The sequence below is a fragment of the Callorhinus ursinus genome, unplaced genomic scaffold, assembly GCF_003265705.2.
Source record: "Callorhinus ursinus isolate GAN/ISIS: 27379988/994484 unplaced genomic scaffold, GSC_fseal_2.0 scaffold2, whole genome shotgun sequence".
Taxonomy (NCBI): Eukaryota; Metazoa; Chordata; class Mammalia; order Carnivora; family Otariidae; genus Callorhinus; species Callorhinus ursinus.
Genome location: NW_027397064.1, coordinates 99,941,105 through 99,967,843, shown reverse-complemented (window position 1 = coordinate 99,967,843; position 26,739 = coordinate 99,941,105). Strand labels below are relative to the sequence as shown.

Here is a 26,739-nt window from a genome sequence, read left to right as displayed (position 1 = left end):
TCCTGACTCGCTTGGCTTCAAAGAAACACATGTGTCTGAAAGAATGAAAGGCCTTCTTTCTGTCTAAAGGTCTGCTTCCTCCTGGTCTCCTCTCCTAGTTCTTCCTCATCTCTCTAGCGTCTAATCTCTGAAGTATTCCAGCTCTGTGAATGTTTCTCTTCAGTATCCTCTAGATTTCCCCTCAGTGCTCTCATTTCATGGCTTTAAATATTAGCTGTAAGCAGACAATTCCCAGATGCCTATCTTCAGTCCAGACCTCCCTTCTGAATTCCAGGACTGTACACTGAATTGCCCACCCTCCTTCCTGTGGATCTGTAAAAGTCTTCTAAATTTAACTTGTCGTAAGACTAATTCCTGACCCACCCTCCCACACTTGCTTTTCTTGGTTGGTCCCAACGTCCTGAATAGTTACTCCATTTTTCTAGTTGCTCAGGCCAAAAGCTTTGGAATCATTCCTGAATCCTTTTTCTCTCACACCCTATAGCCAATACATCAGTAAATGCTGTCGCTTCCATTTTCTAAATATATACAAAATCTGATTACTTCTCACAACCACCATTATTTCTCACATTGATCATGGTAACAGTCTGCTAGCTGGGCTCTTCTCTCAAAAGAGCTGCCACTGTTATCTTTTCAAAATCCCATGTCTTTTACCTGTTCAAACTGTTTAATGGCCTTGCTTAGAATTAAAAGCCAAAGTCTTTAAATGTCTTATAAAATCCTACTCCACCTTAACTTCATCAATACTCTCCTCTTCTAGCTCACACTGCACCAGCCATACTAGGCTCTCTGCTATTCCTTAAGCAACCTATTTCATGGCCTTTCATTGATATTTCCTTTCCTCTAGGTATATGCAGAACGCCTTCTGTTTATCTTCTCAGTGAGGGCTTCCCTGATACCCTACTTCTGGTTGCCTCAATCCCCTTTCTCAGGTAATTTTTCTACATAGCATCTATTATTATCTATTACTTATTCAGTTAACTACAGAAAATTGAGTATAATGTATATATGGTAAAATGTACAAATCTTAAATGTGCAACCCAAAATTTTACATGTATAATATACATACGTATATACACATCTTTGTAACCACTACAAACCAATATACATATTTTCAAAATCCAAGAGGGCTGCTTCATGAGCCTCCCAGCTAATAAAACCTTTCCAGGGGTGACTGCTATTCTCACTTCAGGAAAAAATGGATATTTTTTGGTATTTTGCCAAAGTACAGATTGGTATTTTGCCTGTTACTGAACTTCACTTCCATGGAACGTCTGCTATGTATTCTGATGTACTCAATTATTTGTTTATAATCTGTCTTGCCCAACAGAATGCAAGTTTCAGAAGGTTTGGTTTTATCTGCCTCATTCACTGCTGTATCCATGGTGTCTATAAACAGGACTTGCAACATAGAAGGTGCTCAAGAAATATTCACTGAATGAATAATCAAAATAGCATCATTAGAAGAGGCTTTCCTCTTCTTGAAACTCTGACAGGCAAAATTTACTTTTCAGTAGAATTATTTTCATCATTATTACAAATACCTATGGAAAAAAGATATTCACAATGAAGCTGAAAACTTGGGTAGATGTTCTATCAGTAATTGAATAAGGAATATTAGAATCTGTCACTTTCTCTTTTGCTCTGTGAAAGACACTGTTGAGAGAATAAAAGGGCAAACCAAAGAGTGGGAAAAAAATATTTGCAAATCACATATCTACCAAAAACGTGTATCTAGAGGCCCCTGGGTGGCTCAGTTGGTTAAGTTGTCTGCCTTGAGCTCAAGTCATGATCCCAGGGTCCTGGGATCGAGCCCTGTGTGAGCCTGCTTCTCCTTCTCCTCCCTGCTTGTGCTCTATCTTTGTCTCTCTCTCAAATAAATAATAAATAAAATCTTTAAAAAAAAAGTGTATCTAGAATATATAAAGAGTTCTTAAAAAAAAGAGCAAAAAAGAAACAATTAAATAATGCGCAAAACATTTAAACAGACATCAGAGAAAATATGATGCTCAACATCATTAGTATTAGAGAAATGCAAAGTAAATCCGTGATGAGATGAAACACACCTATTAGAAAAGCTTAAAAAGAAACAAAACAAAATGGACAGCACCACATGCCAAAACGGATGTGAATGACTGGAACTTGCAAATATTGCCAGTAGGGATACAAAGTGGTTCAGACACTCTGGAAAACAATCTGACAGTTTCATATAAAGCTAAATATACACTTACCATATGACCCAGCAATCCCACTCCGGGGTTTTACCCTACAGAAAAGAGAACTTAAATCCACACAAAAGCGTGTAAATGAATTTTTTGCCATAGTCTATTAATAAAAAAACAAAAACAAAACGAAATGACCAGAAACAATTCAGATGTTCTTCAATGGGTGAATGAATAAACAAAAAAAAGGAATGAACTACTGAAACACACAATAACTTAAATTTTAAATGTATTATTGTAAAAAGCCAGTCTCAGAAGGTTACATAACATAGGATTCCATTTATGAGACATTTTGGAAAGGACAAAACTATAGAGTCAAAGAACAGACCAGTGATTGCCAGGGACTGGTGGGGCAGGAGGGGGGGAGCAGAAAGTTAGATTACAAAGGAGTAGCACGCAAGATTTTATGGGGTAATGAACTGTCCTTATTCTGACTGTGGTGGTGGTTACATGAATCTATACTTGTGCTAAAACTTACACAACACACACACACCAAAAAAAAAAACTATGTTATTTTTTTAAAAGATTTTATTTATTTGAGAAAGAGAGAATGAGAGAGAGAATGAGCACATAAGAGGGGGGAGGGTCAGAGGGAGAAGCAGACTCCCTGCTGAGCAGGGAGCCTGATGTGGAACTCCATCCTGACACTTCAGGATCATGATCTGAGCAGAAGGTGATCGCTTAACCTACTGAGCCACCCAGGCGCCCCCACTATGTTATTTTAAAAAACAAAATATCCCCCTGCTCTCTCACCCCAAATCTTTCTCTCCCTTTTATTCTGAAGTTTTCATTCTTTTTTTCTTACATTTCCCTTTTCCCTTATTCATATAATCTCCTAGGCATACAAAATGTTCGTATTTTCTCAAGTATGCCATGTTTTCTCTTGATTTCAGGTCTTTATTCATGCTGATGGTCCACGGTGAAAACAACTCTCTTGGCTAATTCTTATTCATTCTTCTGGCTTTAGTAAATTACTTCTTCTTAGAAGCCTTCCCTACCCTTTGCTCCCAGGCTGTATTAGATATTCTGTCATATAATCCCATAGCATTCTGCACTTTCCCCTTCATGACTTCACATATTTAATTGTCAAGACATGCCCCATTTCTTTCTCCCCCACCATCCTGCAAGCTCCATAAGGGCAAAGATAATTGATGTTTTGCTCAACTAAGTAATCCTTAGCACCAACACTATGCAAGGGACCTATCAGACCCACCTCAATGAATGCTCTAAAACCTATCTGTATTTTGCAGATTGCTATTAAATAACTTGTTCTACTCTCTGACTTTTTCAATCTACATTTTGAAGGCAGAGAGAAAACATCTTACCTCGTTTTTCCAAATAAAATATTATTTCAAACACACTTTTGCTTGTGACAGTGAGTTAAAACTTAAGTATTCTCTTTATATATCCTCTCCCCTCCACTTTTTTTTCCTTTTTGTTCAGGATGTTGTAAAATTCCCCTTCACATTCACTGAACATCTGCATGTTTTCTTCTTGAGTTCTCTGTATCACACAACAGAAACATCCTTCCCTGGCATTTTTTATCAGTACAAATACATTTCTAAATAACTTTGACCACTTAAAATTTAAATTAACTTAATGTGTTACTCTACATTTCTAGCTTTTTTAGAAAGGATTTTATAATCTAATAATTTAAACAATAAAAAAATCCTACCTTAATCAAATCAATAAATAACAATATGGTTAATTATGTCTGAGACCCAGCATGTCACTTAAATTAAAAAAGGAAAGTCTTAACACTGTATTTCATTGATAGCAGTCAGTGAGATCAGATACCAATGTACACTACCTTTACCCGAAACTGCTAAGGACTAAAATGACTGAATTTAGGGGCCTTCTTATTGTTAACCACAGTTTACTTCACATATGTAAAGTTCCATTTTACAAACTTTATTATGATAAAAAACAAAATCTAGTTGCACAAATATTGACCACTCTGTTATATTTTGGAGAATCATGTTAAAATATAACAACCCCAAACAGGAACAGAGGGGGATGGGGCACATTTTAAAGAAAACGAAAAGTTCAAGAGAGCCTTACCTACACATTTTAAATGGAATCAGACAAATAGATTTCCAAGTTACAAGCACTCAGAATTACCAGATATAGTCATGTGAGGAAAGCAAGTTATTTGGTTTTTTAAAGGAGAGACGGACATAAGCTTTGTGAAATAAAAGAACTAACACTCCTCTCTAGAAGAACATGGCCAGGTGAGGCCCTCAACAATAAAACTACTATATGGGACAGAACTTTGAATGTGTGTATTAAAATAAATTAAAAATATCTATCTAAGGAAAACTTAACTCCCTTTTAGGCTGTTATCTTTATTCGGCTTGGCAATTTGTCCCAAGAGAATATAAAACCTATCACAAACTCAACCAGTGGTTACCTATAATCACTGGTTATGAAGAAAAGCTGGTTATGTAGAAAACCTAAAGTTATATAGAAAACTGGTTATGTAGAAAAGCTGTACTCCAGGTAATTCTAAAGGACTATAACCTTTTGGTAAAGAGATCCTGAGAAGGAATCTAGGTAGAGACACACAAATGAAAGACAGCCACTTCAAATATGCCTATAGCAGGGGAAAAGGGTTTTTTGGAAGCGGCAACGTTTGACACAATGAAAAAGTTGTTACAGAGTGTTGTGTAGAAGAAGCCAATGACTGTAAATTCCATATCAATAAGGGGATTTGTGGCAGAGAAGAAACACAACCAACGTACGATAATATACTTCACTCTGTGCTTTATAAATAAAAATTTATAATGATGTCACTAAATGATGAAAACAAATAACATAAGCCTCACTGAGGTGAAAAGCATCTTTTATAATAATGATGATGAATGCCAAAAACCCTACTTTTCCTGTACAGTTTTTATTATCTCTTATGGTCTGCAAAAATTATCTTTATAACATAGAACACTAGCTTGAGGAAAAATAACAAAAAATCCACTTCAACCATTCTTCTCTTCAGGTATTAAATCTTACGTGATTGTGAAAATACTTTTTTTTTTTAAAGATTTTATTTATTTATTCATGAAAGACAAAGAGAGAGAGAGAGAGAGGCAGAGAGAGAAGCAGGCTCCCAAGGAGCAGGGAGCCCAATGCGGGACTCGATTCCAGGACCCTGGGATCATGACCTGAGCCAAAGGCAGACGCTTAACCATCTGAGCCACCCAGGCGCCCCGATTGTGAAAATACTTCTATTCAGAGGAACTTTTCAGTGCAACTATGTTGGCAGCACTCACTAGTTATTCCATTTGTTGCTTAATCCTAACAGGGCATTAAATAAAAACTTTGGTACTGAGTAAATGGAGCCTAACTCAACAACATCAAATTAGTTCTCTTCACTTACCCTTGCATAGTGGAATTCAACTCCATAGAGTTCTAAGGTACGTGCTGTGTTCAGGTAATTAAATTCTGCTTCTGCAGGAGATAAACCTCTGTAAAGACATTATGTTAAAAATTATACCAATCAAAAATATGGCAAAATTAGAAAAAAAGCTTATTTACCTGGAAATATTTCAGCATTCTAGTTGAACCTTTTATATACACCATGCATGACTACTCCTCTTAGTTCTGTACAGTAATATCTAACTTACCTGGAGGGTACATTTTCAAGAACACAAATCATTATTTTGCAGAATATTTTATTTTCCAGAAATACAAGAATGCACCAGGGGATGTGGAGAAAAAGGAATCCTTGTGCACTGTTGGTGGGAATGCAAACTGGTGTAGCCACTGTGGGAAATAGTATGGAGATTCCTCCCAAAATTAAAAATACCATATGTTCTGGTAATTCCACTATTGGGTACTCACCCAAAGAAAATGAAAACACTCTTTCAAAACAATATATGCACCCCTATCCTTATTGCAGCATTATTTACAACAGCCAAGATAAGGAAGCAAGTCAGTGTCCATTGATAGATGAATGGATATGACATGGTTTTCAGCCATAAAAAAGGATGAGATCTTGCCATTTGTGACAAAATGGATGGACCTAGAGGTTATTATACAGAGTGAATCAGTCAGACTAAGACAAACACCATATGATTTCACTTATATGTGGAATCTAAAAAAATTAAGAAACAAAAAGCACAAAACAGACCCATAAACACAGAGAACAAACTGATGGTTGCCAAAGGGGATGGGCAAAATGGTGTGAAAGGAGTAGGAGATACAGGCTTCCAGTTATAGAATGAGTTAATAGTGAGGAATCATTAGGCACAGCATAGGGAATATGGTCAATGGTATTGTAATAGCGTTGTATGGTAACAGATGGTAGCTATATTTGTGAGTGTAGCTTAAGGAACAGACTTCCCCAATTACTATGTTATACACCTGAAACTAATATAACTGTGTGGCAACTATATTTTAAAAAAATGGATGAGGTTTTAAAAGTCCCTAGCTGTTCTTATGGCTGACAAAGTCACTGACTCTCTGACAACTTTTTAGAAGAAGTGTTTTTCAAAATTTTCAAAATTTGGTCCATATACTGTATCTGCATTTAAATCACAGGTGCTTCTGAAACAAGCAAACTTTGAGACAACTTCCAAAGCTTGCTTCTTAGAGTATGGTGTACAGTCAGGTGTTGATTCATAACAAGTACAGAAACAGAGAGAGTCAAAGTCTTTTATATTTCATAGCATTTTGGCAGAGTAATTTCAAGTCTATTGAATCTAATAAGAGAAACAAAGACTTGTAATTTTTTACGTCTCTATTTCTCCATTCTACTTTCCTAGTAATTCACTTTTATTATATCTTTCAGAAGTTTCATTCCATGACAGATTGGGGGGAAAATTGGTCTTTCATCACAGATAGTTTCAGAAGTACTGCTGTATACATCTGATATAGAAGGGATAACATCCAAAGTGTTTATATTTAAGAAATGTGCCCGGTGATTCTTATGAACTCAAGTTTGAGAACTACTACTCTAGCAAAGGCTTTCAAAACAGATTTACTCCTATATTATATGTGCTTCTAAAAACCTTAATTATCTGATGTTATCTGACTATACGTATATATATAGCAGAACAAAAACAGCAAATTACAAAAGCAAAGATATCAACCTTTCACTCACTAATGATATCAGAAAAGGAAGCCAAGAGCCTGCCAATGCATGATCAGAAAAATGGGATTCCTAATAAAAGTACATATACCTCAATTTTCTATAAAATTCAATTAAGTTAAAAAAAATATTCTACCTCCCCATCCCACCCCCTACTCCTCAGTTAAACTGGATGATTCTATTTTTTCTTTGTTTAAAGATCTGAGGATCCTTTCTTTAAACCAAATACAAACATATAATCAATACCTTGTCAAACTTTTTCCTTACAGAAGAGATTTTTCCACTACTGGCAAATTTTTAAAAAAATCTGGTTTATCTTTAAACGCTTGATTTGGATATGCTATGTGTAAAACTTTTATTACAAATGGCATTTTTACTGTTAGACCAAAATAGCCCCCTCACCGGCATTAGGCCAGTCTATTGAAATTCTCATTTTATTAGTCTCATTTTATGTCAGAGGTCAGCAAACTTTTATCGAAAAGAGCTAGACAGCTTTGCGCAGTGGCAGTATCGTAGCCAATGAGGTTTATCTGAGGCACGATTATCGCTAATTTAAAAGAGCTAGATAGTAAATACTTTAGACTTTTAGCTCACATGGTCTCTGCTACAACTACTCAACTCTGCTGTTATTTGAAAGCACAGACATGAGGACAAATAAGGCAATCTATGCTCCGTTAAGTGTTCATTTATGGACACCAAATTGTAATTTCTCAAAATTTCACATGCCACAAAATGTTATTCTTCTTTTTGTATTTTTCTCAAACATTTAAAATGTATAGATCATTCTTAGCCCATGGGCCATACAAAAATAGGCAGTGGGCCAGTTTGCCAACCTGTTTTAGATACATGGATGGGCCATTACCAAATGAAAGTTAAGTTTCCTTACTATTAAGAGCTAATATTTCTTTAGTGCTTACCATGTGCTGGGCACTGTTCTGAGTACTTTGTATATAAACTCACTTAATCCTTACATTAACTCCAGAGGTAGATACTTTTATTATCCCCAATTTACATATAATGAAACAGAGAAGCACAGATAGAAAGCAATTTGGCCAAGATTGTAAGTGCTGTCTTAACCAGAATTTCAGACCAGGCAGTCTGGTTCTCTAGTTCAAACTTTTTCTTAGCCAGTAAGCAATACTGCCTTAGTTCCATCGTTGAGCATTTTGAATTGCATGTTAAAGCAAAAGTAAACCAATAAACAGTATTATTTTCTATTCAAAGCAATAAATCTCTTCTTGAAACAAATTATGTCACAGAAAATTAAGACTCAGAAATATCGCTTCTTGACCTTTTGGCTAAGATCAAGTGTGAAGACTCAGAAAATATCAAAGTTGAATATTGTTATGAATGAAAAAATGCTACTTTTAAAAGACTTTTAAAAATTAACTTATATTACATAAGGTTCCTTTTCTCCTCTTGGCTCATTACCAAATGATTCCTTTCACATAGCTAAAAACTAAGAAAGAATTGCTAAGTAGATTGATCTGTAACAACTGATCTGTGAACATACTATTAATATTCTAAAATTCCTTCTTAAAGAACTGTCAACTTTACATAATGGCAAATATTTTCCTTCCTTTCTTTCTCTCTCTCCCTCCCCCTCTCCCCTCCTTCCCTCCCTCCCTCCCCCTCCCCCTCGCCCTCTCTCTTTCTTTCAGTTTGCTCCATGTCCAGCATGGGGCCCAACATGGGGCCTGAACTCACAACCCTGAGATCAAGACCCGAGCTGAGATCGAGAGCTGGAGGTTCAACCAACTGAGTCACCCAGGCGTCCCAATAGCAAATTTCTGTTTACATATAGTTTTATGGTTCTCACTAGAAATGAAAGAAAGCCTCATATATTCTATGAAATTAGCTATGATTTTTTTTTAGTATAGACAACTCACATTTCCTTACATCAATTCTACTATTTTACATAACAGTAACTGTTCTGTATTAAGTAAATATAACAATCACATTAGAAATAATTTAAAACATTTCTCTAGAAAAGATACCACTAAGAAGTTAATGAAATAAGCATAAAAGTAAGTAAATCCTTACATATGTTGCTGATGTAATTTTGCAATTTCTTTTTCAAAATCTTGAGGTTGATTAGGAATGAAAGAATAATCTGAGAGGTAGCCTGGCAAGTTTTCTGACTGATTGTAGTCTCCAAGTTCAGCTATTACATGGAAGGAAAGTAGTCACAATTTAATAGACACGTTTTGTAATTCTGATAGCCAAATCAGCAATGTCGTGAATTCCATTATTACTTCTGGAAGTAAAATATTTGTTTAACTGCTAGCTACCATGTAAGCAAGCTATTCCAACACACTTAACTTTATCCTGTTTCAAACAACTTCAGAAAAACTTTTTTTCAGAAATCTAAGTAATTGCTAACTAATTGAATGTTCCATTATATTTCCTTTGCAATCACTTTTTTCTGTATAGTAATGTATGTCTAAAGAACTCCTGCATTAAAGGCATTGGACTATCAACACAGACCATGCAATCACATGCTATGTGACTCAGGAGTGGGTTGATACTTACACTGAACAGCAAATGAAGCCAAAAGGGCAGCAGTATTATAAGGACAGGGCAATCTAATAAAACAGAAAATACATAACCCAAGGTTAAATATAGTAATTTCAAAAGCACTGTAATTTATGTAATACTATTCACATATGAAATTTCCATGACTTACATTTTAACTATAAGTAAAGAACTTACCTGATGAAAAAAAATTCATGCTGCATGTAACCATCTTTCAATAGATAATTCATTTGCAATGATCATGACTTACTTAAATAATACACAACTAAAAGTACTTTTAAAGCCCATCATTAAAAATTTAAAATAGCCCACCTTCCAGTAAGAATGTCTTGTTTAATTTGCAAAAAATACTGGTACCTTAAAAAAAAAAGCAAGAGATAGCATTTAGCATTTACTGGAATTACAACATTTAGGGTTTAAAAATTGTATACTTACATTAACTAATAGAACTGAAATATTTAAATATTTGCTTTTATAATCTATATATTAACATATAAAGATATTTTTAAATAAGCTTTCATACATTCATGAATCCCAATCTTTAAAATTCTTTGACAAATGAAATTCTGTACTTCAAATAACTTGTTTCCACTAGCTTCTATTATAAAAACTTGAAGAGTTACGTGACCGAGGGAGATTAGGGAGAATATTCTAAATATTGGTGTTTGTAGAAATTAGAACTGGGAAACACAGAAAACTTGAGTCAGAGACATAGGAGAGCTGACAGTAGCAATGCACTAGAGATCAAGTGGAGAAGTCATCCTTTCTGCTGAGACAGAAAGCCAGCTGCAGACAGGCCTATGGTCATCTCATCATTACACTGTCGGAGGCTGCTAAATGTAGAAAAGCACCTTTCCATTTTCATTTAAGAAAGCTCTCTTTAGTCAGAAACAAAACAAAACAAAAAACTTACGCTGCCTTCCCTATCAGAATTGCCAAGTACCCAACTTCCTTTAAAACCAACAAAAATATAAATTTCTATTAAAAGAATGCTGAGATTGCTTATAAGATGGCACTGTCTTTCTGTCCCCACTACTGGGGTAAGTCATTCCCTCAGAGATGTGTCAATGCTTGCAACAAGTCACCTGTGATGCATAACGGTGGCAGAAGACCAAATTTTGTGGCTTTAAAAAGACTTTATTTTACCCCACTGAGAAAAGCATACACACTCCAAGAATCAAAAATCATGTCTAACAATTTTAGTTGTCTGGCTGATTAAAATTATTAAAGAGCTCCATGACAATATTCAAATTACCAAAAAACATAATTAAGGCTTTCAGAGAATCAGATACTCGCTAAAACGTTTTTTTAAAAGCTGATACAAATATTCGGCTTCACATATTAATGAAGTACATAAACTCCCTGTGAGAACTAATATGTAATATTGTAAATATTACCTAGTTATTCAATGTAAGACAATATATTTCTACCTAGCTTCTTGGTTTCATAATTAAAAGTTAAAAGGTTCCTGGTAGGAACCAATCTTTAGTTAAGACTGAAAAGGCACGTATATTCTTGACATAATATTGTAAATCTTACACAAATAATACCTATGCCTTGCTGAATTTTATTTATATACCACCCAGTAAGGACTGACAGAGTGGAAACCAGAATTCAAGTCCTAAGCTAAACCAGCCGGTGCTCTTTAGCAAATTACTTAAAATTTGGCTGAGCCTTAATTTCTGTATTTGTAAAAAAGGAAGTAATATCACTTGTCTAGTATATGTATCCCACAGGCCCCAAATAAGGTGATAAAAACCCAATTTTTAAAGACAATTAAGACTTTTAAGATAGATCAATAATGTTTGAGGTAAATAACAGAAATGACATGTTTAATAATAATTGTAAAAATAATACAGCTTTTCTAATCCAGACAATAACCAATACCATGGGCACTTATTACGTATTGAGTATACCTAAGCACAAAAAAGGCACCAAAGAAATGTCATCTGTAGTGTCATGACTCCTGAGAAAACTCCACTTCTAAGGTTGCCAGCACCTGCTAATACCAAATGACCTGTAGGCTCTATAGGTCCTTTTTCGTACGACTTATCTAGAATGGAATCTCAAGGTAAGGAGGTGTAGCATGTTTCCTGTTTTGTGGGTTTAAACTAGTCCTTAAAATTTAGCAACTGTAGCTGAAGGTGTCATATTATTATCATGACCACTGCATTAAGGCTACCCAAGCACTAAAGTTTTACAGGGGTATTTCTTACCCCTGGCTGCATATTACAATCACCTGGGAAGCTTTTAATAATGTCTATGCACAGGTCCCATCTGAGACCTAATTAAATCAGAGTATCTCAGGGGTATGACAAAGGCATCAGCATGTTTTAAAGTTCCCCTAAGTGATTCTAAGTTGTAGTGAGGGTAGAGATTCACTAATATACTCTATGGTAATATAATGAAAACTAGCTACTTAACTCATTTTACCAAATATCACCAGTTACAAGATTCTAGGACATTCTATTATAAAGGACTCTTGGAAAGAATACATTATTTTTAGTGAAAACAAAGATAATCCTCTAGACAACAGACTGAGCACAAAGTAATTGCTTGATTCCTACCAAACGTGGCTCTACCTTCTACTTCAGGAAGATATTACAACTTAATTATCATTGAGATACATCTATTCCATGATTATGTTTTAAACACAGGCTATAAAAGAATCAACACATTCAAGCTCCATTAAGGAATTCAAAGACATTATTTTGAGTGAAGTAAGTTATGAATGTGGCTGCAAATGACAATATTTTAATTGCTATGCTAACAAACTTTTCATAAATATTAAAAACATTAGAAATCCAATTTTAAATTATTGGTCTTTTAATTACAAATATTTCTTATATATTTAAGACTCCGATTACATAAAATATGTATTATGGAATACTTTGCTACTTTATTTCAGGTTACATTTACCAGGAAATAGTAAAATGCCTTAAAAATGTTTTATAATTCACAATTTTCATTAATTCAGAGTAGTTTCCTTGAAGTTAAGCCAAAATTAGGAAAAGTTTTACAATACTAAGAATTATTTATTAAAATAAAAGATTTTGTTAATTATTTAACAACAACAAAGCTTGACTGATTAAGAGCTACCACATTAAACTGAAGGTTATTCATATAACACAACTTTGCTTTTCAACATAAATTACCTTGGAAATAATATTAGTTTTGAATGTTAGGACTGCCTAATCCAGGGCCTACATTCCTAAATTCTTTTATAAAAAGGGTAACACCCTGCCCTCAACAGACACACAGAAAAGGACTCTCAAGTATGTCAATCTAACTCTTCTTACTTGGTCTACTGAAAACCCTGTATTATAAACACCTGAGGACTGGCAGATACAGCTAAATATCTTTAATTTATTCTTTTGTTGCTCCACATCACCACAGTATTCTAAACAATGGCCAACATGGTAACATCTCACAGCCCATCTACAGGTAGCTTTAGGTACAGATTGCTAATTTAGCACCTACCTTTTAGAGTAATTCTGAATATAATCACTGACCTATATTCTTATAGCTGAGACTTTTATGGAAGGTCTTACATGCTAATGTTTCCTTTAGTCTGTAAAAAAAAACTAATTACTAATTCTGTCTTTCAAGCAATACACAAGATTCAGGTACAGATACCACACTCTGATTATTCCCGTTTCTACCTTAAACAGCTCACGTAATTTTCATACACTTTCAAAATACTCATCTCGGTCATTCTTCTGTACACTTTGTCAAGTAGAAATGACAACAAAATTCAATCATCACTCAAGAGCAGACTTAAAATGGCCAATGAAGTGGGCACTTAAAGATCTAAGTGTGCTAGCGCACTCCCTGCCAACATCCTTTATAAAAAAGTTTCACATGAAACTAACATAATGTATGTTAATTATACTTTTAAGGAAAATGGTAGGGGTGGAGAAAAAAAATGAAAGACTTTTAATCTTAACAAAAGGGAACTACAGATTATATTTTCAGAGGGGAAAAAAAAAGGTACCTGTTGACCATTACCCCTGCACATAATGGTTATATATTTTTCTAAATTCTATGTTCTCCTCAATGGAAATAAAATATATATATAGAATACACTTTTATATAAAAAAAAAGACAATTCTCACTATGCAGCATCACTTGGATACAATTATAATATCATCTGATTACTTCAATTAGTTACAGCAGTACTTCTTAACCATTTTTTACAAGTAGAAAAATCTAATTTCATATGGTTCAGGAGGCTGCTTGTGGCTGGATGGGATGGTCTTGGGGTTCAAATCTCCTAAAGCCCTCCTAGCCATCCCAAGAGGGGAGGAAACATGTTAGATCTATAACCCATTCTGTGTCATGGCTGGGAATCTCAGAATTACACACCATGACAATCTATATCTGCCTAAATAATTTCAAAATTTCATAATAGTTCTGACAATATTTTCAGGGAAAATATGCTCCATAAACCCACCTTGTGTATTCTTCTTGTAACTTGTTGGGGTCACTTACAAAAAATTTGACTCTAAAGTTCAAACTGTAAGGAGATCCTCCTAGAATTAATAAAAGCAGTTCTAATTAATCAGATTATATTAATCCTTTATCTTTATAAAGTATACTTGTAAAATGTCAAGTAAATATGTATGCTCACTCTTCAGCTGCTTCCTTATTGGTTTGTTTGGATCCAGCCACCTCTGAAAAATAAATAAATAAGACTGATTTCTTTTTCCTTGAGGAAGTAATATATCAATTCTTGCAAATCTGCAACATTTGAAGATCAATGCTAAAAACTGCATTCTGAAAACAGTCTAGGAAAAAATAATCAATTTACAGATATTCATATCAAGTATAACAAAATTATACTAGAAAGTACTGAATGTATTTGTGGTAGCTCTAAATTTTTTATTTGAATTTCCCATGAAATTATATAGTGTGCAATAACCTCTATCCTAAAAAAGAAAAATGCTTAATAATAGCAATCTGAAGTTATTTCTGTTAATTTAACTAACAGAACATGTCACTTCTTTGCGTAATAGCTCTTGGTAATTTCTCAGTGCAAGGTCCAAAGTCCCTATTACTGCTTACAACATGACTTCTTACCTCAATTTACTAAGCTCCAGCCATAATGGCTTCTTGACTGTTTCTCAAAGATGCCATCTTACGGTCTTCAAATAAAGGCTTCATTATGCATAGAATGTCCTTCTCCAAATTTCCCATGGCTGACTCCTTCCAATACCATTTAAGTCTCAGTTTAAACGCTACCTCTTTGGAAAGGCCTTCACTGGCCATCACTGATCACCCTACCAAAAGTATGTCACAAAGCTCCTATTTCCCTATTTTCTATAAATAGGCAAGGAATATTTCTTTCATAACATTTTCTTAATCATAATGTTTGTTTTGCCTTTTTATTGCCCATCTCCTTCATTAGATTATGAACTCCATGAGATAAGGGATAAAATCTGATTCATTCAAAGCAGACAGTCAGCACGTAGGCACAGGGCTTGGCATATAATTTGTATTAAAAAAAATTTGATAAATGAGTGACCACCTGCTGAATGACTCAACAACTGGCACAGGGTGGGGGGGTTCTGTTTCTGTGCCAATAATCAGCTGGTTTTCACCCCTACTTAACACGTTTCTCCTGCATATCCACCCATTTTCCATCTTCCAACCCATCTCTATTATAGTGATTTCATTCTTCATGTTTTCTAGAAAAAGTCATATACTACATTCATTTTAATGCTTGTCTATAATCAAAATTTGGGCTTGGGTAATCTATTCAAAGCCTGTCTTCCACATCCAGTACTCCTTTAAAATATTCTAAAATAGTAGAGATACAAACACAGATGTTGTATAACCATCAATACTAAATGTCAGAACACTTGCATCACCCCAAAAAAGAAATCCCATACCTATTAGCAGTCAGTCTCAGTGCCCCCCACCCACCCATAGCCCCCTAGCAATTACTAATCTACTTACTGTCTCTATTATTTTGGACATTTCATATGATTTATGTGTAGCTTCTTTCATTTAGTGTAATGTTTTCAAGATTCATCCATGTTGTGGCATTTAATAGTACCTCATTCCATTTTATGGCTGCCATTTAGGCCTTTTCTATCTTTTGGCTCTCATGAATTACACTGCTATAAACATTCATGAACAAGTTTTGTGTGACTTGTTTTGTGTGACTCAATCTCTCCAGTGTATGTCTAGTTGGTATTATTTGCTCATATGATAACTATATATTTAACTTTTTAAGGAACCGCCAAATTTATTTCCGTAGTGGGCTGCAATATTTTACATTACCACCATCTGTGTAAAAGGGTTCTAATTTCCTTGTATCTTCATCAATACTTGCTGTTGTCTTTTTAATTATACCTATCCTACTATGTATGAAGTGGTATGTCATTCCTTTTAATTGATAAATTATACTCTACTGTATAGATATACAACTTGGGTTTATCCACTCATCCGATGGTGGACATGAGTGTTTCCACTTTTTAGCTATTATGAATAATGCTGCTATGAACACTGAGTACTAACTTCTGTGTGTGGATGTTTTCATGTTTAGGTACATACTGGGAGTGGAACTGCTTACAGTACCTTTTTAAATTACATCTTGAAAACAAGTATTGTAAGCCATCTAATTTTGTTCCTATATAAACAGGAACTGAGATTATATCATTACCTATATTTAGTCATAAACCATAATCTGCTGTGCCCAAAATTGCTCTACCAATTGAATTACTATGCTGTATCTAAGAGTCTTCATTGTTTGCAATGCAATATATATGAATTTAAAATGTGGTATCTTGGGGCGCCTGGGTGGCTCAGTTGGTTAAGCGACTGCCTTCAGCTCAGGTCATGATCTCAGGGTCCTGGGATCAAGCCCCGCATTGGGCTCCCTGCTCCGCGGGAAGCCTGCTTCTCCCTCTGACCCTCCCCCTGCTTGCGTTCCCTCTCTCGCTGTCTCTCTCTCTGTGTCAATTAAATAAATAAATAAAATCTTTAAAAAAAAAATAAAATGTGGTATCTTACTAAAAGTGATTAATACCTATCAAGTATAAATAGTTAATAGGAAGGTTCTGATTCAAGATAGCAATGTAGGAGAATCCTAACTCACCTCCTCCCTGAATCTAAAAGCTACATATAGAACTATTTCCTCTGGAAAAAACTTCAAAACTAGATGAATGACTTCATCCCACTGGGTGAAAGGGAAAAAAACCCATGTCAAAGGGGGAAGGAGAGGCCAAGATACAATCTCACCATAAACCACACCCCCAGCATGGTAACCCACAATCAGGACGGAACTCACAACCTCACACTTCTGCCTGAAGAGCAAAGGGTTTGAACCACACATCTGGCACCCCAACTTTTAAGACCTGCACCTGAGAGACGAGCACCCAAAATCTCCAGCTTTGAAAGTCAACTAGAGCCTGTGACCCCAAGACTCCCAGAACTAGAGTAAACTGAGGTAGTTTTTAAAGGGTTATGCAAACTCACCTACCCCAGGGCAGAGCAGAGGCAGCTGACTGAAAAGTGCCCAGACTTTCTACGAGACAGACTTACTTGCGTATCTTAAAGCATGGGCCTAAAGACATCTAATTTAACACACATCTGGGGGTGCCTACTGAAAACTCTCCAAAGATGGAGGCCAGCAAGTATCATCTTTGCACTCCCCCTCCCCTTCACACCAGGTCACTGGTATCTCCTGTATATTCCTTGTCTGGCACCCTGATTTTTTCAAATGCCGCCGAGGAGACACCTCTAGATTGCTTGGCTCTGGTGACCAGTGGGGCTAAAGATTGCAGATCCACAGGACTCTAACAAATGGAGAAAGTTCTTAACCAGCTACCACCCACAGTAGGTACAGCAGAGAGGCAACAGATTGAGGCACCCAGTCTTTCTGTGATGGAGGCCTATTAGTCTCTCTCATAGCTGTGGTCAGAGTAGCAGGCTCCCAATTAAACACACATCTAGGGGCGCCTGGGTGACTCAGGTGGTTGAGCATCTGACTCCTGGTTTTAAACTCAGGTCATGATCTCGCAGTCATGGGATCAAGCCCTGCATCAGGTCTGTGCTCAGCAGAGTCTTCTTCAGATTCTCTCCCTCCTGCTCTGCTTCTCCCCCCGACTTGTGTTCTCTCTCTCAAATAAATAAATACAATCTTAAATACACACACACACACATCTACGAGCTGACTGTAATCCTCTCAAGAGACCTCGGAGGGCAGGTATGATCTTCAAGTGCTCCTTCTGCTGTGCTCCAGATCACCAGGGTCTCCCAGAGCAGAACTTGTCCACACGTCTGCTGCCCAAGGACTACCCCTTGACCATCTGGTTCTACTGCCCCCATGGCTTGTGTTCATGGGTCCAGTTGGGACTAATAACAAATGGAAAAACAGTTCTTGGTTGGCTACCACCCCTAGGGCAGAATGCAGAGACAGGAGAAGGATACCCACGCCCAGTCTTTATGTGTAAGAGGCCTCTTTGCTTGTGTTGAAGATTTGGCCTTAGGGGCAGGCTTCTAGTTTGGCACACATATAAGAACTTACTTAGGCACTCTCCAGGGAAGGAAGATGGTAGGTGCCATCTTTGTACTCTCTTGCCCCACACAGGTTGTTGGGGTTGCTAAGAAAGAAGCTTGTGTCTGCTGCCCAGAGAACACACCCTTTGATGGTTTGGCTCTGAGGGCCAGCAGGGCTTGTGTTCACAGGTGAAAGGGGGACAGCAGCAAACAAAAAACAGTTCTTAACTGCCTATCACCCCAGGGCTCAGCATGGAGGGAGCAGATACAAAAGTCAATCTCCCAGTATTCCCCTAAAAAAAGGCATATTTGCATACTTTAAAAGCTGCTGCGGCAGGTCGGGCTTCCCAATCAGACTGAATCTAGGTGCTGACTGAGATGCTCCCCTTTGAGACATTGACAGGTCTTGGCACACCTTTAACTACTGGGAGCCACTAAAAATAAAATAGACTGCTTGGGAAATCATGAGCTAGGGCAGGGATGAATGATAAGGTTCAATACAAGGCCATTTCTTTGAGACTGGGAGAGATGACTGATTTATCTAATGCATAGAAACCAACAGGGAAAGTAAAGCAAAATGAAAAAACAGAGGAATACTTCCAAACAAAAGAACAAGAGAAAGCATCAGAACAAGACCTTAATGAAATGAAGTACGTGATTTACCTGATAAAGAGTTCAAATAATAGTCATAAAGTTGCTCACCAAGCTCAAGAGAAGAAATGATGAACACAGTGAGAATTTCAACACAGAGATAGAAAATATAAGAAAGTACCAAAAAGAAGTCACAGAACTGAAGAATACAATAGATGAACTGAAACATACATTAGAGGGGTTCAACAGCAGACTTAAATGAAGCAGAGGAAAGGTCAGTAAATTCAAAGGTAAGATAGTAGAACTCACCCATCACAGCAGCAAAAAGAAAAAAACAATGAAAATGAGCAGATAGCTTAAAGGACTTATGGGACAATATCTCGCTGTTCAGTATTCATATTATAGGGCTCCCAGGAGTAGAAAAAAGACAGAAAGGAGCAGAAAACTTATTTGAAGAAATGGCTGAAAGCTATCTTAACCTGGGGAAGGGAACAGACAACCAGAGCCAAAAATCTCAGGAGAGGTTTTGAGAAGTTTCCAAATAAGAGGAACCCAAAGAGACCCACTGTAAGATACATTTTTTTTTTCAAGGAGAGAATCGTAAAAGCAGCAAGAAGGAAACAACTTGTTATGTAAAAGGGAAATCCCGTTAAGACTACCAGATTTTTCAGCAGAAAGTTTGCAGGCCTGAAGACAATGGCATATTCAAAGTGCTGAATGAAACAAAAAAACTGACAACCAAGAATATACAGCAGAACCGCCCTTCAGAATTGAAGGAGTGATCAAGAGTTTTCCAGACAAGCAAAAGCTAAGGGAGTTCATCACAAATGGACAAATGTTAAAGGTACTTCTTTAAACTGAAATGAAAGAGCACTAAGTAGTAACAAAAAACCAGGAAACTATAAATCTCACTGGTAAAAGTAAGTGTATAGTAAAATTCAGAATAATCTAATGTCATAAAGGTGGTGGATTAATTATGTATTAAGCCAGTACGAAGGTTTAAAGATAAAACTAGTAAAAATAACTATAACCACAATAACTTGTTAATGGATGCACAAAGTAAAAAGACGTAAATTGTGACATCAAAAACATAAAATGGGGGGAGGGTAAAAATGTAGAGGTTTAGGATGTGTTGACACTTAAGTTGTTATCAACTTAAAATAGACTTAAAAATATAAGTTGCTTTACGTAAGCTTCACGGCAAGTACAAAGCAAAAACCTACAGTAAATACACAAAAGATAAAAAGAAAGGAATCTAACCATACCACTACAAAAAATCATCAAATTGCAAAGAAAGAAAATAAGACCCATCTATCTATATGCTACCTACAAGAGACTTGCTTCATGTATTAAGGATACACAGACAGAAGGTGAAGGGATGGAAAAAGATATTCCATGTGATGTGGGGAACAAAGGCAGAAGGAAATGCATATAAAATTAAATTTTCTTATAACCTGCAGCCCACTGACAAATACCTGAGGCAGGCAGAGTATGACATTCCTCCAGGAAACTCCCAACGGTCTTAATGTTAATGCTTTGCTAGAGGAAAAAACAGTATTAGCTTGACTAGGTCTTCAGGATCCTGTCAGTCTTCCTTAGCATATGAAAGTCCTTCTGGAAACTTCCCTTTGTCTTTACTTCCCTGAACTCCAAGTATATAGTCAGTTGTTCCTTACAATCCCAGGGTAGCAGCTATTTCTGCCCAGGGATCCTGTCCCCGTGCTTAAATAAAAATCACCTTTTTGCACCAATGACATCTCAAGAATTCTTCCTTGGCCATAAGCTCCCAACCCCACCTTCAAAACCACATCACATGCAAATGGAAACCTAAAGAAAGCTCGGTAGCTATACTTATGTAAGACAAAATAGACCTTAACACAAAGACTACAATAAGAGACAAAGTTATTATATAATGATAAATGGGTCAATCCAACAAGATATAAAATTTGTAAATATTTATGCACCTAACAGAGCACACAAACATATAAAGCAAGTATTAACAGACTTAAAGGAAGAAATAGACAGCAATACAATGATAGTAGAGGACTTTTCTTAAGATTTTATTTAAAAAAAAGATTTATTTATTTGAGAGAGACAGAGATAGGGACAGAAAGCATGAGAAGGAAAAGCAGGCTCCCCACTAAGCAGGGAGCACCCATGTGGGACTCGATCTGAGGACCCTGGGATCATGACCTGAACTGAAGGCAGACTGAGATACCCAGGGGCCCAATCAGTAGAGGACTTTAATATCCCACTTTCATCAGTGAGATCATTCCGACAGAAAATTAGTAAGAAAATATTGGCCTTAAACAAGAAAGAGCAAGTGTTGGTGAGGATGTAGAGAAAAAGGAACCTTTGTGCACTGTTAGTGGGAATGTAAACTGCTGCAGCCATTGTAGAAAACAGTATGGAGGTTCCTCAAAAAATTAAAACTAGAACTTCAATATGATCCAGCAATTCCACTCTGGTATTTATCCAAAGGAAACAAAACCACTAACTTCAAAAGATACCTGCATCCTTGTGTTCACTGAAGCATTATTTTACAATAGCCAAGATATGGAAGCAACCTAAGTGTCCACTGATGGATGAATGGATAAAAAAGATATGTATACACACACACACACGCATGCACATGTGTGTGCACACACACAGGAGTATTACTGAATCATAAAAAAGAAGGGTATCTTGCCACCTGCCAATTGACTTTTAAGGGTATTATGCTAAATAAATCAGACAGGGAAAAACATTATGATCTCACCTACAAGTGGAACCTAAAAACACAAAACCAAAACCCAAACCCAAACCCTATCAAAATGCTGAATGAACTCTTAGATACAGAGAACAGGTAAGTGGCTGCCAGAGGTGGCGCGTAGGGCAGGTGTGAAATGGTAAAGGGAGTCAAACAGTACAAATTTTCAGTTTTATAACTGGAAGTCCTGGGATGTAATGTATAGCATGGTGACTATAGTTAGCATTTTGTATTAATGATAGTTATTATATTGTACATTTGAAAGTTGCGAAGAGAATAGATCTTAAAAGTTCATCACAAGGAAAAAAATTGTAACCATATGGTGATGGATGTTAACTATACTTATTGTGATCATTTCATAATATATACAAATATCAAATTATTATGTTCTATAACTGAAACTAATATAATGTTACACGTCAATTATATCTAAATTTAAAAAAAGAAGAAATAGCTGTTAGGGATGAGTACTTCTTCATCCACTCTATCAAATCCTGAAGGAATTTCAATTTAGGCCTGGAGTTCTGTTCACAGTCTTCTCAAAATTAACTGCTCATTCTTTTCCCTTCGTAGAGTCTACTGTTAAATCTTCAAAATGTCTCATATTTGCAAGTTAATTCTGTATCTTCTAAAATGTAGTATTAAAAGAACAAGGTCACATGATTGCCTGATAAACCGTTTTATTAAAATATTCTGTGCTTGTATTATTTGTTGTTTCTATTAATGTTGAAGCATTAAGTCTCTACAGCATCTACTCTATTTATCCTAACCAGTGAGCTTTTTATTGTGACAATTATATATATATATATATATTTGAAAAGATTTTACTTATTTATTTGACAGAGAGACACAGCGAGAGAGGGAACACAAGCAGGGGGAGTAGAAGAGGGAGAAGCAGGCTTCCTGCAGAGCAGGGAGCCCGATGCGGGGCTTGATCCCAGGACCCTGGGATCATGACCTGAGCCGAGGGCAGACGCTTAACGACAGAGCCACCCAGGTGCCCCGTGACAATTATATTTTTAATGTCCAAAATCTTTCATTGTTCCTTTTGCATGGATACAATATCCTCTCTAATCTGCCAATGTAAATTCCAGTCCTTTTGTTTGTTGAACTTAGTATTTATCAAGTATCTACTATGTTTCAATCATGTTCTAAGTGATTTCCATGTAAAAAGTCACTTCGTCTCCACACTAACACCAAGAATGATACTATTTCCATTTTTATAAATTTTTACAAAATATTTTATAAATGTTTCCATTATTTCTATTTTACATATTTCCCATTTCCATTAAATGTAAAATTTGCTTACCTTGGTGCATCTCTTTCTGTTGGCTTTCCTCAAATGGTGGCATCTATTTTGTTGAGTGCCTATTTTTAAGGCTAAAATTCCCTGCAAGCTCCTTTATGAATCTTTTATGTGCCTGCCTACTTGTGGTGAAGAGACAGGATATATAGCTTGACTCTGGTAGTTGGTGAAAGACACACTGTGCTGCCAGTAGGGTATTATAGCTAGCTAGTCTCCGGGCAAAGGGGATTATTTTTCATTTCATTGGGTGTCACCAGCCCTCTGGGACACTGACTTGCCTCTCTAATTCACACTTAATGGTAAACTTAGGGGTAAGTAGTGTTAATTGCTTACCACATGGCCAGTGGGTAGGGAATGACCTGACGCACCTTGCTGCTTCTACAGCAGGGGACCTCCTCCCAACAATCCCCTGAAGTCTCCACAGCCTCCCCACCCTGCTCCCCAACCATACCTTGCTCACCACTGAAGTAGGCACACCCCTGGAACTCCTCCCATTCACAAACTGTGATCCTGAACAAGTTATTTCACTTCTCCATACCTTCATTTTTTCACATATAAAATGAGGGTGGTAGTATCCAGCTATGTTGTTAGGATTAAATTTGGTAAGATTAAAATACTTAGTGCACAGTGTTTAACGTACACTTTAATAATGTACACTAGTTTGCCATCTTGCTACAGAAAAATTATGCTTTTTAAAATAGAATGCTTAAATATTTTTAAATAACATAAATACAGGATTTCAAAATGTGTAAAAGCTCACCTTTGAAGCAAGCCATGAAACAATCACACACACACACATACACACATAAGTGAAATGAGAATGAAAAATGAAATGAAATTAAACAACAGAGTTAGAGAGGGAACCAGAAGTAGGATAGCTACTTGAAACTGGATTAACAAAGATACTCTTTCCCGTGCTTTCTGATGCCAGAAGGCTCATATCTCCCCAAATCTTCAGTTGGCAATTCTATATGCCACTGTAACCAGGGGTATGTCTAAACCCAAGTCTTATGTAACTTGTATAAATAAATCTTTAGGTGAGTATAATGTTACAGATTAAAAAGTATTCCATAATCTGGCATACTATCCATACTGCATTTTAGACCCACATTCTCCCCTTGCTCTATATTCCATTGATTATTAAAATTTTCTTTCAGTTCCTCAAATACAACATTCCTCATCCTCATTCTGGAACATTACACATGATGCTGATTCTCTCTGAAACACTTTTCTGCACCCCAAAATCTGTCATTCCCTCCCAAAATGGAACAGGGTTAAAAGAGACCAGAAAAAAAATCCATATTCAGCAGACTACCAAAGAGGTTTATACAATAGGTAGTAAAAGCCTAAGATATTACAGTAAAACAGATGAAATATAAAATATGAGAAATACTGAGATATGTGAGATAAATGCAAGCATTTTAGCAATCATATTGTCCTAAAGTGCAGCTTGTTGAAATAAGAGTCATCCTCTACATGACTTTTCCTATAGTTTCTCAAACCCGATGAATTCAAGAATTTTGAGTGTGTAAAAAGAATCTCCAAAAAACAGAACAAGCTATTTGGTATGAATTATTTCTTACTTCAGTAATCTTAGCCTACTGGGTTAGAGTAGTGATTTTCAAAATATGGTTCCTTGGACTAGCAGCATTATTAGTAGCGGAACTTATTTGCAATGTAAATTACTGAGCTTCACACCAGACTTTCTGAATCAAAAACTCTAGGCAAAGGACCCAGAAATCTGCTGTATTTTAAGAAGTATCCAAGTGATTCTGATATGTTAGGTTTGAAAGCCACAAGGTTAGGGAATACAGAAATGGTAGTAAACAGTAAAAGATCCTAACCACAACACAAAAGTATCAGAAGGATGAAACTGTAGAAAGAACAAGTCAACAATAGTTGATAAATCTACTCTTTGTCCCACACTAATGGACACTAAGTCACTTTAGGGACAAAAACCCAAAAAAAACAAAAAAAAATAAATGCACACAAATAATGTAATTGGAGGGTTCCAATGAATATCATACTGATGAAGGCCAATAAGGAAGAGCCACTTTAAGTGCTTATAAAGAAATTATGCATAATGAATTGTAACCACATTACTCATTATTTTGCGCACTCGATAAACATTCACTGACTACTACTATTAAACCATACATTATGCTAAGAGCTAAAGCTGTGATAAATAGGTTTTAATGAAAACAGAAGAAATTTTGAAAAGACAAAGCTTTTAAGTAATTTTGTTTGTTATAATGGAACTCCTTACCCAGGAATATTGTAAAGAAAAGGATAACCTACTATGAGTACGTATTTGTTATGTACAAGATCACAATAAAACATTTGGTGCTTTTTAAGTTTATCAATTATAAGTCCAATTAAATTAATTTCATTGTTTATGTGCCTGAGTGAACATTAGCTCTGATCCTCTAAAACTATTATGCACACACACACAACACATACACATATACCTAACATATATATATATATATATATATATATATACACATTTATACAGGGGCACCTGGGTGGCTCAGTCAGTTAAGTGTCTGCCTTCGGCTCAGGTCATGAACCCAGGGTCCTGGGACTGAGCCCCACATTAGGCTCTCTGCTTGGTGGGGAGTCTGCTGCTCCCTCTACCTCTCTCTGTGTGCTCTCTCTTCCTCTCTTGCTCTCTCTCCAATAAATAAATAAAATCTTTAAAAATATATACATACATATATACAGGTATATATTAACTCAACAGTGAAATGGAAAAAATCTGAACTAAGGACTGGCAAGGATTAATTCTTACAGAAATAACCAAATTCCTTTTGATCTATGCTGGCAATTTTATTGCATGGATACCCCCTCTCCTCAACATGTTCATTTTTATAACTCTTGTGCATCTATATATCATCATCTCTTAAGAAGCAATATTTTGTGGTAGGAAGAGTAAACACTTTGGAGCCAGATGCAAGTTCAAATCCTTTCTCAGCTACTTAATTATCTATGTCATTAGACAAGTTTTCCATCCTGAAAATATTTTAATGATACATTCATAAAATTGAGAATTTGGTTTATAAACAAGTCCATAATAGATGTTTTATAAATGTTAGCCCCTTACTCCTTTCTTTTTTTCAGAATGGCATCTCTCTGTCAGTCCATTAATTATCCTCAGAGTCTTGATGTATTTTCATATTGACAATCAGAAACAGGACATAACTTACAACATTTGTGCTGTCTAGGGCCCTTCCATGGCATTTGGCATTTCACAGATTCTTCTGAATATTTAAATACTGAAATTGTAGTACTGTGGAAAAGACCTACATGGGGAGCTGTGAGACCCAAGACAGGTTTCATTAATGCCAGCAAGTAACTTGGGCTTTATCCCACTGGATTGGGATAATTTCTCATGATCATAGGGTGTTAGGGGCGCCTGGGTGGCTCAGTCGGTTGGGCGACTGCCTTCGGCTCAGGTCACGATCCCGGAGTCCTGGGATCGAGTCCCACATCGGGCTCCTGGCTCAGCGGGGAGTCTGCTTCTCCCTCTGACCCTCTCCCCTCTCATGCTGTTTCTCTCTCTCTTTCAAATAAATGAATAAAAAAAAAATCTTAAAAAAAAAAGAAAAATAGGGTGTTAGACAAGATACTTTCTAAGGCTTCTTCTGGGTCCTTGAAAATTTAATTCTAAATTTTGGGGAAGAATTATTTTAGATCATTAGCAATTGGACCCTTGGACCTAGGAATATATCTTCTTTGGGAAGGA

General features: G+C 36.2%; 1 protein-coding gene and 1 pseudogene across 4 annotated transcripts in view; one reads left to right on the top strand and one right to left on the bottom strand.

Moving 5' to 3' along the window:
* The window catches only part of PTPN4 (protein tyrosine phosphatase non-receptor type 4), a 192,316-nt gene that overhangs the window by 109,762 nt on the left and 55,815 nt on the right, over positions 1–26,739 (bottom strand). For 2 of the 4 annotated variants that reach the window (XM_073885052.1, XM_073885066.1), the window contains 6 exons: positions 14,474–14,516; positions 14,297–14,396; positions 10,156–10,200; positions 9,841–9,893; positions 9,352–9,472; positions 5,596–5,683 (listed from right to left, as the gene is read on the bottom strand). In XM_073885052.1, coding sequence (XP_073741153.1) covers positions 5,596–5,683; positions 9,352–9,472; positions 9,841–9,893; positions 10,156–10,200; positions 14,297–14,396; positions 14,474–14,516 — 450 coding nt within the window. The remainder of the gene's footprint in view (positions 1–5,595; positions 5,684–9,351; positions 9,473–9,840; positions 9,894–10,155; positions 10,201–14,296; positions 14,397–14,473; positions 14,517–26,739) is intronic. The other 2 variants (XM_073885059.1, XM_073885070.1) reach the window with 1 other exon arrangement.
* Positions 7,799–7,868, top strand: LOC112813171 (U4 spliceosomal RNA; annotated as a pseudogene).